The sequence below is a fragment of the Acanthopagrus latus genome, chromosome 23, assembly GCF_904848185.1.
Source record: "Acanthopagrus latus isolate v.2019 chromosome 23, fAcaLat1.1, whole genome shotgun sequence".
Classification (NCBI taxonomy): domain Eukaryota; kingdom Metazoa; phylum Chordata; class Actinopteri; order Spariformes; family Sparidae; genus Acanthopagrus; species Acanthopagrus latus.
In genome coordinates, this window is record NC_051061.1 from 56,323 (window position 1) to 71,334 (window position 15,012).

The following is a 15,012-nucleotide window of genomic DNA, read 5'->3' on the forward strand; positions in this document are numbered from 1 at the left end:
ATCGGCCAGCTGTAGGTTGGCACACTGAAGGAAATCAAGAATAAAACAAGAGTGGCCTTAACCACAAAGGGAAAACGCACCACAATGACCAAAAAACTTTACTGATCCTTGAATTGCGTCACGACATCAATCCAATGAATTCCGGTCTCATTATTCCAATTCATTCCACTCCATCCAGGCAGCTGGTTTAATGTTGTAGTAAATACATGCACTTAAGAAAGAATAATCAATAATAATAAGAATTAATCAATGGCTTCATAAATTGCTGGAAACACCATCCACTGCATACTGAGGGAAACGTGACCCCTCAACAGCTTTGGGATTTGGGCCTGCTGCAGCACACATGAGGCTGAGAATGCCGAGGTGCACATTTTTCTATACATATCTCTTTTAAGACCCCATAAGGTAAAAAGTTCACTTTTAGAGGCCATGCAGGTAAGTCGGCATGGCCTCTATTATCTTCCAGTGAATTCTTCTTACAAGGAAGTTCCACCTTCCGTTGGTAGATATTTTCAAAATCTTGGTCCAGTCCCATTACCTATTAGATAATTTGCAACAAAAGGCAATTTTTTTCTCATTTGGACGGATACAGCAAGCAGCTAAAGGCCAAAATTTGACTGAACACAAAAATTCATAATTCATGAACCATACTTGCGACCGCTTCAATGTTTTTGCAAAAATGTGTCTCAGGTCAGAAGAAACTTTTTTGTACAAACACCAAGAGAAAATTATGAAGGACATCAATGCATTTTATTCCAAAAATGTAAAACGTGCCAAATCTCCTCCCGCAATTTTCTCATAATTGACTAAAACCCATTTACAGGGCATCTTTAGCAATGCTTTGTAATGAATGCTTAATTTAAACGAAACTAAAACTGAATTCTATGATTTACAGGAACCTGACATCGACTGGGAGTGTGCCCTTGACAGCAAAGAGCCCCTACCAGAGAGAGGGGTTACTGTTCCTGACTGTTCCTAGCAGACCTAAATCAAATATAATAATATCCAAGACAGCCATAAAAAGAAAGTACAATTAATACTCTCCAAATGTGAATTATGGAAACAATGTTCTCTTGCGCAACTTCCATGCCTTCTCCAAGAACTTCCTCCTTTAACAACTAACATGACAGAACATAGAACATTCAGAGATCCAAAACAAGTCAGGGATTCTTTTCTTGGATTTTTTTTTTTTTCAAATAAAACATTTCTTCAACTGTTATATAGAGGACAGTGAAACACAAAGTGATATTCATCCTTCTCAACTCCTAGGTCACAAAGTGCACACAATTGCTGTTCCTAAGGAATACCTTTATTAGAAGAAGAAAAAAAAAGATGAACTCAGAGATTCTCTTTAATTTCTTGTTCACCTCTCTTCAATGGTTGTGAATACAGTGGTGCATCTGTGTCAGTCAGTTTAATTATTATAAAATAAACAGCCACTGACTGCCAATTCTTTTATGTTTATCTTATAAGAGAACATTGTTTTAATGGGAATATCAGGATTTTAGATCTCATGTGATAACAACAGTAACAGTATATCAACATTACTCATATACAGTTCTGTTTCTTAACTTCATCCAATGTAATGGGTAAAAACAAGTTTATTTCAATTATGAACATAACATAAACATTTCATCTAAACTCTGAGCCAAATGCTAGAGAATTCCTGGCCCAGATGGAATACCTCCACCAGGACAGTTTTAAATTCATTGTATGATGTCATGTGTTTCACAGGCAAGCATATTCTGTGATCCCCAAACTCTGTGTTGCAGTGATGATTGAACTTGATGCTGATATTGAAACATCTCCGCTCTTCTTTCAGGACAGGAAGATGGCCTTGCCCTGTAATCCACTGGAGAAATGTTTTTGGAGACAGTGAGGGAAGTGCATCTCTCTCCATCACAGATTCTGTTAAGAGTGAAATTTAAGGCAATGAGGAAAGCATGTAACATTTTATGTGATTGATATAGCAGAAATCATAAAAAAAGATACTCTGCCCTAAAAAAAAAAAGCAACAAGGTGTAAATTTCATGTCAATTCATACAAAGTTACCTGTCAATTATCACTTGCTGATTTGATCTATTACATTTTTGAACAAATGGTTACATTTCATTGATAGAGCAGTAATTTTTTCTACCTTGCTCCAATTCCTGGAGGAAATCCTGCAGGTGATTCATTAAGGTCACCTCCACCTGTTTTTGGTTTGAGCCGCTCTTGCTAAATTCTGCATGGCATGCAGAAGTGATGAAGTCTGCATCAGCCTGTCAACTGAAACGAGATGAGCCATTAGCACAATCCAGTTTTCAGTGTATATACAATGCATATGTTTTAGCATAAAACAACCTCATAGAAACAAAACATGCCATACACTATATCAGATGTAATCAGTTATTAGTTGATAACATTTTTTGGAATAAGATGTCTGCCTTGCTATCACACTTAGCTCATGAGTCCTGCTACATCTAGTTTGTGATTCAGTTCAAGTGATACTGTAAAAAGTAGTTATCCTAACTTTCCTATCCATTGGTTTTTAATTCATATACATTTCCATGTGTAATAAGTCAGATCTCATTAAACATACACGTTTAGCACTTTACACTCTTGGATTTAAGTCTAACTCAAACACACCAAGTACACCATTTCAACTCAACTTCTAATAGAACTGTTGTGGTGCAACATAGAATTTTAATCTTAAAATTGTGTCTATGGTGCACTTACTTTTATCTCTACCCCTGGCACAAACAGAGGCTTACAGATATCAGGGTATTTGGCCATAATATCTGACAAGCCATAGAGTTTCAACCCTTCCCTCATCTGCAGCAGCATTGAGAGCAGCCTCAGGTTTGCATGGAGAGCTATAGCTCTGTTTTTGTTACAAATCATGTGCACACACACACGCACAACATTTAAAATAAAAATTAACAAGATTAATCACAAAATACTTGAAAACTCTGGAATTTATGGGCAATGTAATATTTAAACCAGGAAAACAACAAAGCCAAATTCTGCAGCATCAGTCATGTTTTCATTTGCGTATTATCGCCAAATTTTAGTTAACCAATAGTTGAAATGTAATTAATAATGACCAAGGCCTTGAAGCAGCCAAAACTAAAATAACTTAGAGAGAGAGACAGATAGGTGTGCAGTTGTCGATTTTATGGGTTAGGAGTATATTTTTTGGCAACATAAATACACACGTTTAATTCTGAAACAGTGCATAAAGCAGAAGCACCTCTCACATACCGAATGATCTCATCCTTTTCCTCACTGCAGATATGTCCTGTGTATCCACAATTCAACATGTCCTGGGTGAGATCTTTAACAGTCACCTCAGTGGCCACCTCCACGTGGAGTGAAAATAGACAACCAACACCTTGTGTGCTGTCAATGTACACATTAAGTTATATTACTAATTTGAATGATATGCGTGATATGAGAGTTGTGTGATATTTGACCAAGTGTTATGTCACAGAGTCTAAAACTCTCAGGTCAGCAGTTTTGCTGACTGGTCTTTTTAATATGGTTAAGCAAAGTGTTTATGTTCTTACCTTTGATAACAGATCTGTATGCTCATCTCCCAGATTGCTTGTAGTGAGGTTTTCAATATCCAGCAACCCAGTGCACAGCACATGGTAGCACCACTGCATGAGAAAATTTGGAGCTGGTCCCCCTTGTGCCAAGCTTGCGGCAAATATTTCTCCTGTTTAAGTAAGCCTTGTCTTCTCACTTTAAGATGGACTGCTCCTGTTATCAATGAAACTATAACTTTCTATACCTACTATACCTAGTGTTTACATCTGTTGTTTATACTTTATTGTATGGTGATCCACTCACACTTTTTATTTATTATTGGTCATTTTGGCCACCCACTGGTTGTAATGTTTTGATGAATGTAATGTATGTGGTTTGTCTTTCGCATTGTTTTTTGTTTTGTTTCTGCTTGTTGGATGTACCTTGTCTCATAGATAATTGTATTTTTATTCAATTCTTTTATTCTATTTGTATCTATTTACTATCTTATCTCATTTTTCTGCCATGTCTTTGTAATGTTGTTACTGTGTTACATGTTGGGGCCCCCTCGAAAACGAGATGGTACATCTCAAGGGGTTTTATGCGGGGATGAGTGATCAGCAAATGGCCACACCATGAGAGAGTGTCCCACAAAATGATCAGGGCAATGGCCAAGCAAATGGAAGCCACCATGAGTGACAGCAGAGATGAGGAGTTTGCAGCGAGTGCTGGTTGACTAAATCTTTTCCTCCGCCACAACAACCTCACAACAGCCTAACTTGCAGAAGGATGACATTTTCATCCCGGATTTTTGAGAGGACGGAATTAAACACCTGTCCCAAATTGCCACCTGGTCCCAAATAAATGTCTGGTCTGTTAAGTGACTGAAACAAATATTTGGTATGTTACGGTGTGATAACTCTCCCGGCCTGGGGAGAGAGACATGCATCGGTTCGGCCCACAGTGCTCAGCTGCAGACACAGCAGGGAGGTGACGAGACGCGACTCATAATGACTGACAGGTATCAAGGCCGCTCAGCGTTACCTTACCGACCCGCCCCCAGCTATTTTATTCACAGAAACAGGGCCTGTTTAATGAAAATAGTTTTATTCCTAATTAATTTAATAATTGGTTAATTAATTTTTCAGTAATGAGTAATCTAATGCATTACTATTGCCAGACCACTGGCACTATATATCGTTTGCTACAGCCTGCCGTACATTCACAACAACAACAACACAAGTTATGAATAATAATGCCCTGCTCCTGCAAGCACACTGATTAGCAGCAACATGGTTGTCTCTGCTAGTCACGGCTGACTAAAGGCTGCGAGTCGGACGGTTCTTAGGCCTCCGCATCGTCCATTAACTTCTGTTTATGGATACCTCGTGGGGCATTATCCCTTACATGTTGCATGGTACTCGCGGTGCCAAAACTTCACTGTTCCTACACAACAGTACTGTCAGCCGGGGGACGGACGGACAGAGAAGACCGCGGCAGCCCGCAAACACCCGGTTTTTAACTTGAAAGCAAAGAGGACTGATTTATAAGCAAAATGGTCATATGTTTTTACTTACAAACATTATTTTTGATCAAAGTTGAAGAAATATGTTCTCTCATATTTTTTTTTTCAATTGCAACCTATTCTTTTCGATCTCAAAAAAAAAAAAAAAAAAAAAGAATTATGATTGCCACTTACTCTTTTTTGCTCTCAAATACCTTTTTTGGTTTCAAATCTATTTTATTTGATTGAATAATAAAGGAACAAAATTCTCTCCATATGCCCCATCTCCACCAAATTAGTCATACATGTGGACAATGTCACCCTGAATTAATCTACACAACAATACAAAGTCAGCCATTTTGAATTTGGCGGCGATTTTGATTAATGCTCTCCTCATACTTTCATGACCTCCTCCTACAGATTCAACACACCTCACAGTCAGTCAGTATCATCATCTGACCTTGCAGATGAAATGTTATGAAAAGCTTTCTCCTATGTCATACCTGCTGGCCGTGGTGGTGCCGCCTTCACCTTGAAGCATTAAGTCCCTCTAACTTCGACATACAATTCCCCATCTCCACCACATTACTCAGGAATATAGAGGGAGTCACTGATTACATCTGTGCATTAATACTGTGTCATCCGTAGCGCCACCCACTGGGCACAGGAAGTCAGTGTCATGCCTCATTCAAAAATTATCTCCTCCTAGAGATTTAACACCACAGTGTTCACATTCACTGAGTATCATCCTCATGCCTTAAAGATCAAAAGTTGTTCAAAGCTTTTGGATTTGTCATACCTGGTGGGTGTAACGGTGGAAACCTTTTTTCCCCCTTGTGAAGCATCACATCCTTATAACTTCAACATACAATTTCCCATCTACACCAAAATGCACATATGCACAAATGCCCTGAATACGTCTAAGTAGCAATAGTAAGTCGGCCATTTTGATTTTTGGCCGCCATTTTGAAATATTTGCATAACTCATAATGTAATGCCCTCCTCCAACAGATTTAAGACCACAGACTTCACAGTCAGTGAGGATCATTGTGTGAACTTGAAGATGAAAAGCTATGAAAATCTTGATCCTACATCATACCTGCTGGCCGTGGTGGTGCCGCCCATTTAAATCCTTCCCCGTAAAGCACCACCAAATTACTCAGGAATGTAGAGGGAGTCACCCTGAACATATCTGTGCATCAAGAATGTGTCATATCCATAGCACCACCCGCTGGGCACAGGAAGCCAGTGTCACGCCTCGTTCAAAAATCTCCTCCTAGAGATTTAATGCCACAGTCTTCACATTCACTCAGTATCATCTTCATGACTTGAATATCAAAAGTTACTCAAAGCTTTTGGATTCGTCATACTGTAGTGGCAGATACAATCCTTATCCCTCCAGTTATTCCACTATCAGACCCTGTGAATCCGCTCAAATACCTGTGCATCAATACTGTGTAATATCCACACCGCCACCCACTGAATACAGGAAGTCAGACAAAAATCATCCGATTGACATGATGTTTACAGCTTGTTTTCTCCCTATCATGACATGCAAGTAACAGGTGAGTGCACCCCCCGACGGCCCAACATCCTGACGTGCGTGGCCTGCGAAGGCCAGATCATCGCTGCTCACAGCTTTAATTATTATTGTTTTTATTTTATTATTTTTGATTTTTTGTCTGTTTCAGTAATTTTAGCTTTAGTTTTCGGCTATCAGCCCTTTAGAGTCCTTTTAGTATCATCAGTAGAAACTTCTTTGACACCAATACATGATACTTCTGAGTCTTGTTACATGTCCAAATTCATAAACTCAACTAAACTCAGACATTTCTTGAACAGCATCTGAAAGCCTCAGCAGGAAAACTCCTTTGTTACAGCAACCCATGAGTGTATTTACATTTAGGGCATTTAGCAGAGAGTAGACAAATTGACCTGATGATTTAGAAGTGAGAATGTTATTTTGTGTTCATAAAATAATTGAAGGCATGCATAGATAACATCGGGCTATAGGAGACACCTGGCTGAAGACTTATGTACTTCTAAACTCCTGGGCTGCTTTTCAGACTGACGCGCATATGGGCGTCACCGGCGCCCGAGTCATAGGAGGAGAAGCTGACCGGAGCGCAGCAGCAGCAGACACACAGATGGTTAGTGTTGGTCACCATGAGCCTTCGGCACCGCGCGCTCAGCTACCTCTCCATCGCTCTCGTGATGGTGCTTCCTCGAGGTGCGGAGCGCATCGCGGAGCTCGCGGTGGTAGCGGAGTACTCCTCCAAGACCGACTTGGACTACGAGTTCGGGGACTATCGGGGGAAGTGGTGCATCGACGACCACGGTTTTGTTTACGGCATTGGAGAGATTTACTACCCGAGCCCCTCAGCCTGTCCATGCACGTGCACCGTGGACGGTCCCGTGTGCGTCCGACCTAAGTGTCCCCGCGTCCACCCCAGGTGCACGCGGATCAGATATAAGGCGTGCTGTCCGGTGTGCGAGGCTATGGCCAGGGTGTGTGTCTACGGGGGCAAGACGTTCCGGCTCCTAGAGGAGTTCAGGGTGAGAAAGATCCAAACTTATTCACTTTTCCTCCACCTCCCCGTCCCATTCAAGTGCAGACTGCTAGGATCTAATGTGTCAGGTGCCCTCTGTCCGGTATGCTAATCACATAACTATCACATACTAAAAAATGTATGGGAATGTATGGGGGGTGACATGAAGCCAGGAGGTCCACGTGGACAGTACTGAGTCTTGTCTGTGTGGCCTTGTCTTCATGATTGTGTTGAAATGTCAGGGTAAAGGTATGTAGGTATGTGGTAGCTGATCAGCAGACTCTGTGTTGAATTGATGGTTTATCATATTAATAAAGGATTATCACGTTCATGTATTATAGACTATGGAGAAGGTAATATTTGTGTATTATCGTTGATGGATTTAACATTGGGATTGTTCACATTAAAGTGTGTTTACAGGTGTTGGGGAGTAGTACTGCATATTGTTTTGTTTTGTTTTTTAAAGGGTAGCATAAAACCTTAAATGGCTACAGAGCAGCACAGCACAGCACACAATCTCGTAAACTGCCTCCAGTGATGTCACTCATTGGCTACCTTGCATTGTGGGTAATAAAGGGTCCTGTTCTTGATGGATCAAACTGTACATTATGAGTCAAACAGTGCTATAGAAGTTCGAGTAAGACTAGTGGACTGCTTTTCAACACCTGGAGCCCACATTATCCACAATGCAATTGAGCGCTATCACTGCAGGCAGTTTATCAAATAACAAGCAGCTTCCTCCAGAGCCATAAAAAGGCTTTACACCGCATTTTTCACATATGCAGCAGAACTCCCCCACGCCTGTAAGCACACTTTAATGAAGAAATGGGAAATAATTTACCATCAGGCAGGTGACATGAAGCTTAAGTTTGCCTGTATGCATGCTCCAGGTCTAGTTTGTGTTTGACAGTTTGTGGTAACATGTTTGTGAAGGAATATGTACTATATCTGCATAATACTGTGCAACTAAAATAAAGATCTCAACAAAGTAACTGACACAGAACCTTGCTGTGGGACAGGGCCAGGATGGGGATTGTGAACATGATCACATGTATCTGTATCATCTGACACGTATCACATGTGAAATTATTTTATTGATGATATACTGTATTACATTGTTTTTTGTAATGTACAGCCGCCCTGGGACAAACCTATACAAATACTACTCGCGGCAAGGAGAGTAAATATAGGGCTTAATTCAACTAGATGAAATCAATCAGGGTGCCGAATCAATGATATGGCTGATGTATCAGCTGGATGTGTAAATAGGCATGTGCTTAAGCTAGCCCGAACAGAATTTTAAGTTGGTAATATATAGGTGTTGTTTAAGACAGTGGCTTGCTGCTGCCCCCAAGTGGCCATAAAAACTGTTAACACAGGTTTAAAACTGCTCTGATCAATATTTTGTGTGTGATAAATGACAATACTAAACTACTAAATTATTATGTGTAAGAACATTATCATTAAATTTCACCCACTAATGAAAATTCTATCAGGATCTACTCAAATCCATGTCGCTGGAAAAGCAGATGAAATTTTATAGTCAGCAAAACAGTGCTGCACGGTTCACATGAACAACTGGAGTAGCTGGGGACAGAAAACAAGTCTCTGGGAGCCCCAAGATCCCTAATTGATTAGATTTGAATTTTTTTCGTTTTTTTTTTTTTACTTACAACCATGATGTATGGTTGAGGTTGGTTGTGCCCAACCTAAATATTTGTGGACTACTAAACAATTGATTTTTTGGTTGATTATAGCTTTTAACTCTAAGGTTCCCCTCAGCTGTTTGCAATGTAACTTAAATACCTAAAACCATCAGTCAATAGTTGTTCTTCAGGGCCAAGACGGATATGAAACCACAGATGTTCAGATGTATACTTTTGCTTTCTATCTTGTAGGTGGCATGTGGAGAACTGGTCCAACAGTGGCAGAATATGCAGCCTGTGAAATCTGAATGAGAGTATGTGTATGATTTACAAGGTGGTTCTTGCTTGCTTAACATGTATTTATCTTTGTGCTGTTGCATCATCATGATAGCAAACAGCTTCCTTGCTGACATGTGCTCAGTAGGGATTGAGCAGTGGGAGTGTTTTATGTAACTGATGGCGTATTAGACAAATTGATCCAACCAGTCCAGTAATACTGTGGGGCAGGGCAGCTGTCCTTGTGTGTGTTTGTTGGACTCTGCTTACACGTGCATGTGGTGTGAACATTTTTCCACATTCTTCATGACATCTCTGCCATGGTCTCTTTTTGGTGCTGTGATGACACCAAATGGTCACAGTTAATCAGAGAGTGCTGATTTGTAAAATGTTGCTGTGAATGAAATTCAGATTTTGTGTGTGTTCCAGTTGTCGAGATGTGAGCGATGTCGCTGTGAGGCCAACAGGGAGGTATACTGCAGCATTTCAGACTGCCCTGCCCCTCACTGCGTCAACCCCACCTATGAACCCAACCACTGCTGCCCCATCTGTAAGACTGGTAAGACTTAGTCAGTGCTCTTTGTCGGTCCAATACTTTGGTCCATGACACAGTCACTCTAAACCATTCATTTTCAGGATTTCCCTTAAATGAGCTGTGGAAATTCATAGTCCAAATAGGATTATTCATGTTTTGGTCCCCCTTTGATCTTCACTGTTGCACCACTCTTACCTGGATTATGAAACTTCATCTGACTTCCAATTAGCATGTGGGATTGGAGATAAATGACTGAATTATGTTTTTTTTGTGAACTGTTCCTTTATGACATTACAACCTGTTAATGTGATATGCAGTTTGAGCCACCATTTTGAAAACTTATTTCTCCACCTCACTACTTGTTTACCTTCCATACATGGTGTACAAGCATGCTGAAAACTGCAAGTTTTATCCATGTTTACAAGTCAGGAGCAGAAAGACCTCATGTGCTGTCATACCACATCTCACAACTCTTCTTGACACACACACACAGTTAAGCTCATGCCCCTTGCGTGCGTGCACATCATTAGAGGCCTGTTTTTTCACAGTGTGTGTTCATCCTGCAGCTTTCAGAATCAGCACTGGTTACATCACCTCACACACCCCGCAGCTTACACAGTTATGTCATGTGTGCTTTCACTGCCACTGGCATTTAAATCAACATTGGTGGGATTTGTATGCGTGTGTGTGTGTGTGTGTGTGTGTGTCAGACAGTAATAGCAGCAGGGATAACAATAACTCATGTATGATGTGCTTTTTGCAGAATAAAATGAAAAAAAAAACAACAACCACATGAACATACTATCTGTTTCAGTTACCTTGCTGCTTTATGGTAGTTGTAGTTAAGTTGTAGTTTCTATTTATATCCTCCTCTGCTTGACAGACAGTGGGACAGATGGTTTGATTTGTTGCATCACTGTTTTTTGGGTTGTTTTTTTTTTGCCTTGTCTCTTCCCACTGCTGCCAAATTCCCTCATGTCAGCTGTTATTTATCGAACACAGTTGGATCTGGCATATGATGAACTATACTTCCTGTCCTCCTGCTGACTGGCGTCAGTAATCATTTCACAGGTAGCTGCCAAGTAAAGGAACCCCCATCTGTGTCTGAGGGATGCAAATCATTTCAAAGGGATGATTTTTACATTTTTGCTTGAATGGTACTGAGTTTATCCAGCCCAAAAAACACATATAGTCTTTACTGAAAACATCATACAGGCACATGTTGAAGGGAAAAATAAAAGGCATCTGAGAGAGGGATTTTGAAAGGAAGCAGACAGCCTAACCCTATCACCCTCACCATCAATGTCATACACACATTGATAAGACTACTTCATAATGACCTTGAACCAAAACTGAAGAATCTGTGCTACATCTGTGTAGCATGCACGGATTATCTATAAACTATGGGGAATTTACAGTCTCAGATCTTATTTGAACACTGATAGTGGCCACTTGGGGGCAGCAGAAACATGCTGAAACCACAACACCTACATACAGTATCATGAAAAAACAACAACAATGAGCATGCTGACACTAAACCAGACAAAGATGTTAAAGTTGCTAAAAGATTATAAAACCCTCTGAAGAACTTAGGCTTCAGGCTAATTAAATGAAAATAAAAATTCAGTCATTATCTCCTCACCCCCATGCCGATGGAACATTTGTGGAGCTTCACAGCAAAACAGTGTTGCTGTCTCCTAAACAACTAAAGTAGCTGTGGAGCTATTTTAAAACAAAACTAAATAACTGAACCCCCCCCCCCCCCCCCAAAAAAAAACGCTCAATTTTCTATCATCGATAATCAGCTTTTCCACTGCACTTCAGACATAGTGCATGCCAACACTTAGCAGCTAAAGTGAAAGTGTCAGATTTAAAATGAGTGTAAATAGGGTCTTATCAAAACAATTTGGGATCTTGGAGCTTCCACAGACTTGTGAAGAGCCGCATGGAGTCATTTTGTCTTTTCTTTCTTTTTTTTTTTAAGTTAAAAACAATTCAAAAGCCAAATGGCTGCTATATCGCAGCTCAACTGGGAAACATATCAGCCAGTGGTGCACATTGCACAGTTGAGAATCAGGATAGTTATAATTGATGATTGACAGACTTCTAGTCATAGGCATGGAAGAGCAGGATGTCAAAGTGATACACAGGATTACCAAGAATGGTGAGGAGATCCACATATTACACAGTAAATCTGCGTCTGGTTAAGTGCTCTGATGAGCTGCTGGTGTCATGTCACATGACTCTGGATTAATCTGCAAGTGCAAGTACAACCTGTGAGGAAAAAAGTGTTCAACCCTAATTTGGGGCAAAGTCACATAACATTTTATGTCCTGGCGACAACTGTTAACAAAGTTCTGTCTCTCTCCACATTCATTTAGGTAGTGGCCTGGCCTTGTTAGCCTTAAATAACTGTCAAGCTGAGTGGCATGACTTTCCTTATATGACTTTGGTGTCGCTCAACTAAATCACTTGTTTTCAACAGGAGAAAGTGCAGCTAGACAAAGAGAAGATTGTTATGTCACAGACACTGCCATATGTAATGCCATCTGGAGGATAGCATCTGGTAACCATGGAGACGACTAAAACCTTTTGAACCATGAATTGAAAATACTGTACAGCTTTTTGTTTTTTTTGGTCATCAAAAGTGTGCTATAAATTAGGCTTTAACATGCAAACATTGCCCCATAAAACTATAATCTGTCATTTTAACACTTCAGATTTTTATACAGATGAGACAAACATTATATAGCATTTCAATACTGGGTTTTAGAGCTGCAGATGGGAAGATATAGGTAGCTGTGGACCAGCTGTTTCCCCTTGTTTCCAGTCTTTGTGCAGAGCTAATTGGCTGCTGCTGTTAACTTCATACAGATGGACGGAGACAGACTTACCATCCAACAGTAAAAGGACAAATGAAAAATCCTGAAGTCTTCCTTTAAGTCTCAAGAAATCTCCTCAAAAAAATCTGTAAATCTGTGAACCAAAGTGTGGCATAATACTAAAAAATGGCTTGTGTTTGCCCAACAAGACGAAATAGTGCTTGAAAAGATTTTGTGTGAACAACTTGCCCCTGTGGGCTACTGTCTGTGTTGTTGCTCCAGGTCCCAACTGCTTTGCTGGGAACCGGGTGATTCCAGCAGGGGAGCGCGTGAACATTGATGAGCAGACGGTATGCTATTGTACCTACCGGGACGGGACGTGGCACACCCATCCCCATGCCACCTGCGAGCAGCGCCCCCAGCCCAGCCTGACACCCAGCACCCATACCGAGCCACCTGGGGATGCAGAGGGCAGGAGGAGAGGGGGGAGTCCGTTCATTCCCAGACTGGATGTGATACCATGAAGCAGAGTGTCTCATTGATGCAGAGCCACTCTGCTACAAATAAACTGTATATAAATTAATTAGTATTAGATATGTTGAATTGGGTTTCAATATAGCATTACTAAACCTGCACATGTATATTTAACACAAGCAGTGAGATGATCTGAGACCAGCTGTGCTTCAGAGACAGTAGGTTGGGTTCATCTGCAGGGTGGTGGTTGTTGATGGGGTTAAAGACGTCGATGGGGTGGGGGTTGAGGGGTGGGGAGGGGTGCTACACCTGTCAAACATCCCATTCTCACACATGCAGTTACCAGGGGTCATAGTGTCAGATTTATTATCGATAGTCTCGGTACATTTTGAAACAATGGGGCCTAAATTTGAGACAGGGACAGACCAAAGCAGTTGGTAAAGAATGAATTGTCTCCAGCTGTCAAAACAAGAACCTTTAAAGCAACATTATGTAGTCATCCGTACTCTTCATACATGCAATCTCTCAGTGCAACAAGGTTCACGGTTGTAAAAATAAAAATGTCTTGAAAACTTGTCATGAGGTAAACATGCATGCTCTGCCATTTATTGCCATGCAGCATGGTAAAGTTTGCACCTTGCTGCACACAACTTAGAGCAGTAGAAACACACCGAGCTAACATAAACTGAAACAGAGACAGTGAGACCTGGCTATAACATGCTGCAGGCTAAACTTCTGTTGAAATTGTCTGACTTGGCTTATGAGCAAAAACTAACAAGTTGTCAACTCTGCCAACAGTCAAACATTAATCATGAGCAAGACAAGACAAAAACTTGGCAAGCCAGCTAATATTACTGACTATTCAACAGCAATACCAGCTCTGCATCTGTCTGCAGCCTTTTACTTAGCAAAGTAGTTGCAACAACCAAAAAACAGTGTGAGATTTACTCTTGCCTCTCACTCAGTCACTCTCTTTTTCTCTTCCTCTATCAGCATCCTCTCCAGTCTCTTCACCTTGGTCATGTTGACCATAGAGGCTACCAAACCCAGTTCTGGTGCCCATGTCAGTCTGTGACAGACTCTGGCCCAACCAGGGCTCTGAAATATCAAGAAATTCTAGGCATTGTCTGTGGTTTTGGTAATCCTGCCTTTGTTTCTCAACTCTGTCCTTCTGTCAGTTTCATCGTGGATCTATAATCCCTGAACTACATACTATAAAAAAATTCTGCACCATATTATAGCCAATATACTCTATAGTGCAATGTAGAGGGAGAAGATCATAGAAGCACTGTGGTGTCTGTAATATTTCTACAGTTTTTGCTAATGAAAATATCCCCAAGACCAAGTCACTTCTCACAGACAACGTTGCTGGCATCCAACACACAGATTTTACACACTGGGAACATACACTGCCTGTCAGAAAAAAAAAGTCACCACCTGGAGTAAGAGCCTTCCGTTGGATAATTTCTTCCATGTCAGAAGACATATCCTGTGGTCCTGGAAAAGATGTTACTCTGTTTCAACAGGGTCAAATTATTGTCCTGCATCAAGAAAAGTAAACTAAAATTGGATTAAGAACTATCCAACACATTATTAAAACTTGGAAGGATAGTGGTGAACCATCATCTTTGAGGAAGAAATGTGGTTGGAAATAGAAATCTTGAATGAAGATCATCGGCGATCACTTAAATGCTTG

The 15,012-nt window shown here is 40.7% G+C and overlaps 1 protein-coding gene and 1 long non-coding RNA gene across 2 annotated transcripts; one reads left to right on the forward strand and one right to left on the reverse strand.

Annotated features, from left to right (window-relative positions):
- Positions 1–1,404: 1,404 nt before the first annotated feature.
- On the reverse strand, positions 1,405–2,872 carry LOC119014465. Its single transcript, XR_005072975.1, has 3 exons — positions 2,369–2,872; positions 2,138–2,268; positions 1,405–1,908 (listed from the first exon to the last, which is right to left on the reverse strand). It is a non-coding gene; the product is annotated as an uncharacterized LOC119014465 (long non-coding RNA).
- Positions 2,873–6,977: 4,105 nt separating this feature from the next.
- On the forward strand, positions 6,978–13,431 carry si:dkey-283b1.7 (von Willebrand factor C domain-containing protein 2-like). The gene is made up of 3 exons (XM_037089135.1): positions 6,978–7,570; positions 9,915–10,044; positions 13,125–13,431. The coding sequence occupies exons 1-3, from the start codon at positions 7,181–7,183 to the stop codon at positions 13,364–13,366; spliced, it is 762 nt and encodes a 253-aa protein (XP_036945030.1). The 5' UTR covers positions 6,978–7,180; the 3' UTR covers positions 13,367–13,431.
- Positions 13,432–15,012: the final 1,581 nt, after the last annotated feature.

Bases quoted from the DNA above. Each gene is read 5' to 3' on its own strand.
- si:dkey-283b1.7 (XM_037089135.1), top strand. From the start codon at position 7,181: ATGAGCCTTCGGCACCGCGCGCTCAGCTACCTCTCCATCGCTCTCGTG. The intron at 7,571-9,914 runs GTGAGAAAGATC...TGTGTGTTCCAG, and splicing joins GGCTCCTAGAGGAGTTCAGG to TTGTCGAGATGTGAGCGATG. The intron at 10,045-13,124 runs GTAAGACTTAGT...TTGTTGCTCCAG, and splicing joins CTGCCCCATCTGTAAGACTG to GTCCCAACTGCTTTGCTGGG.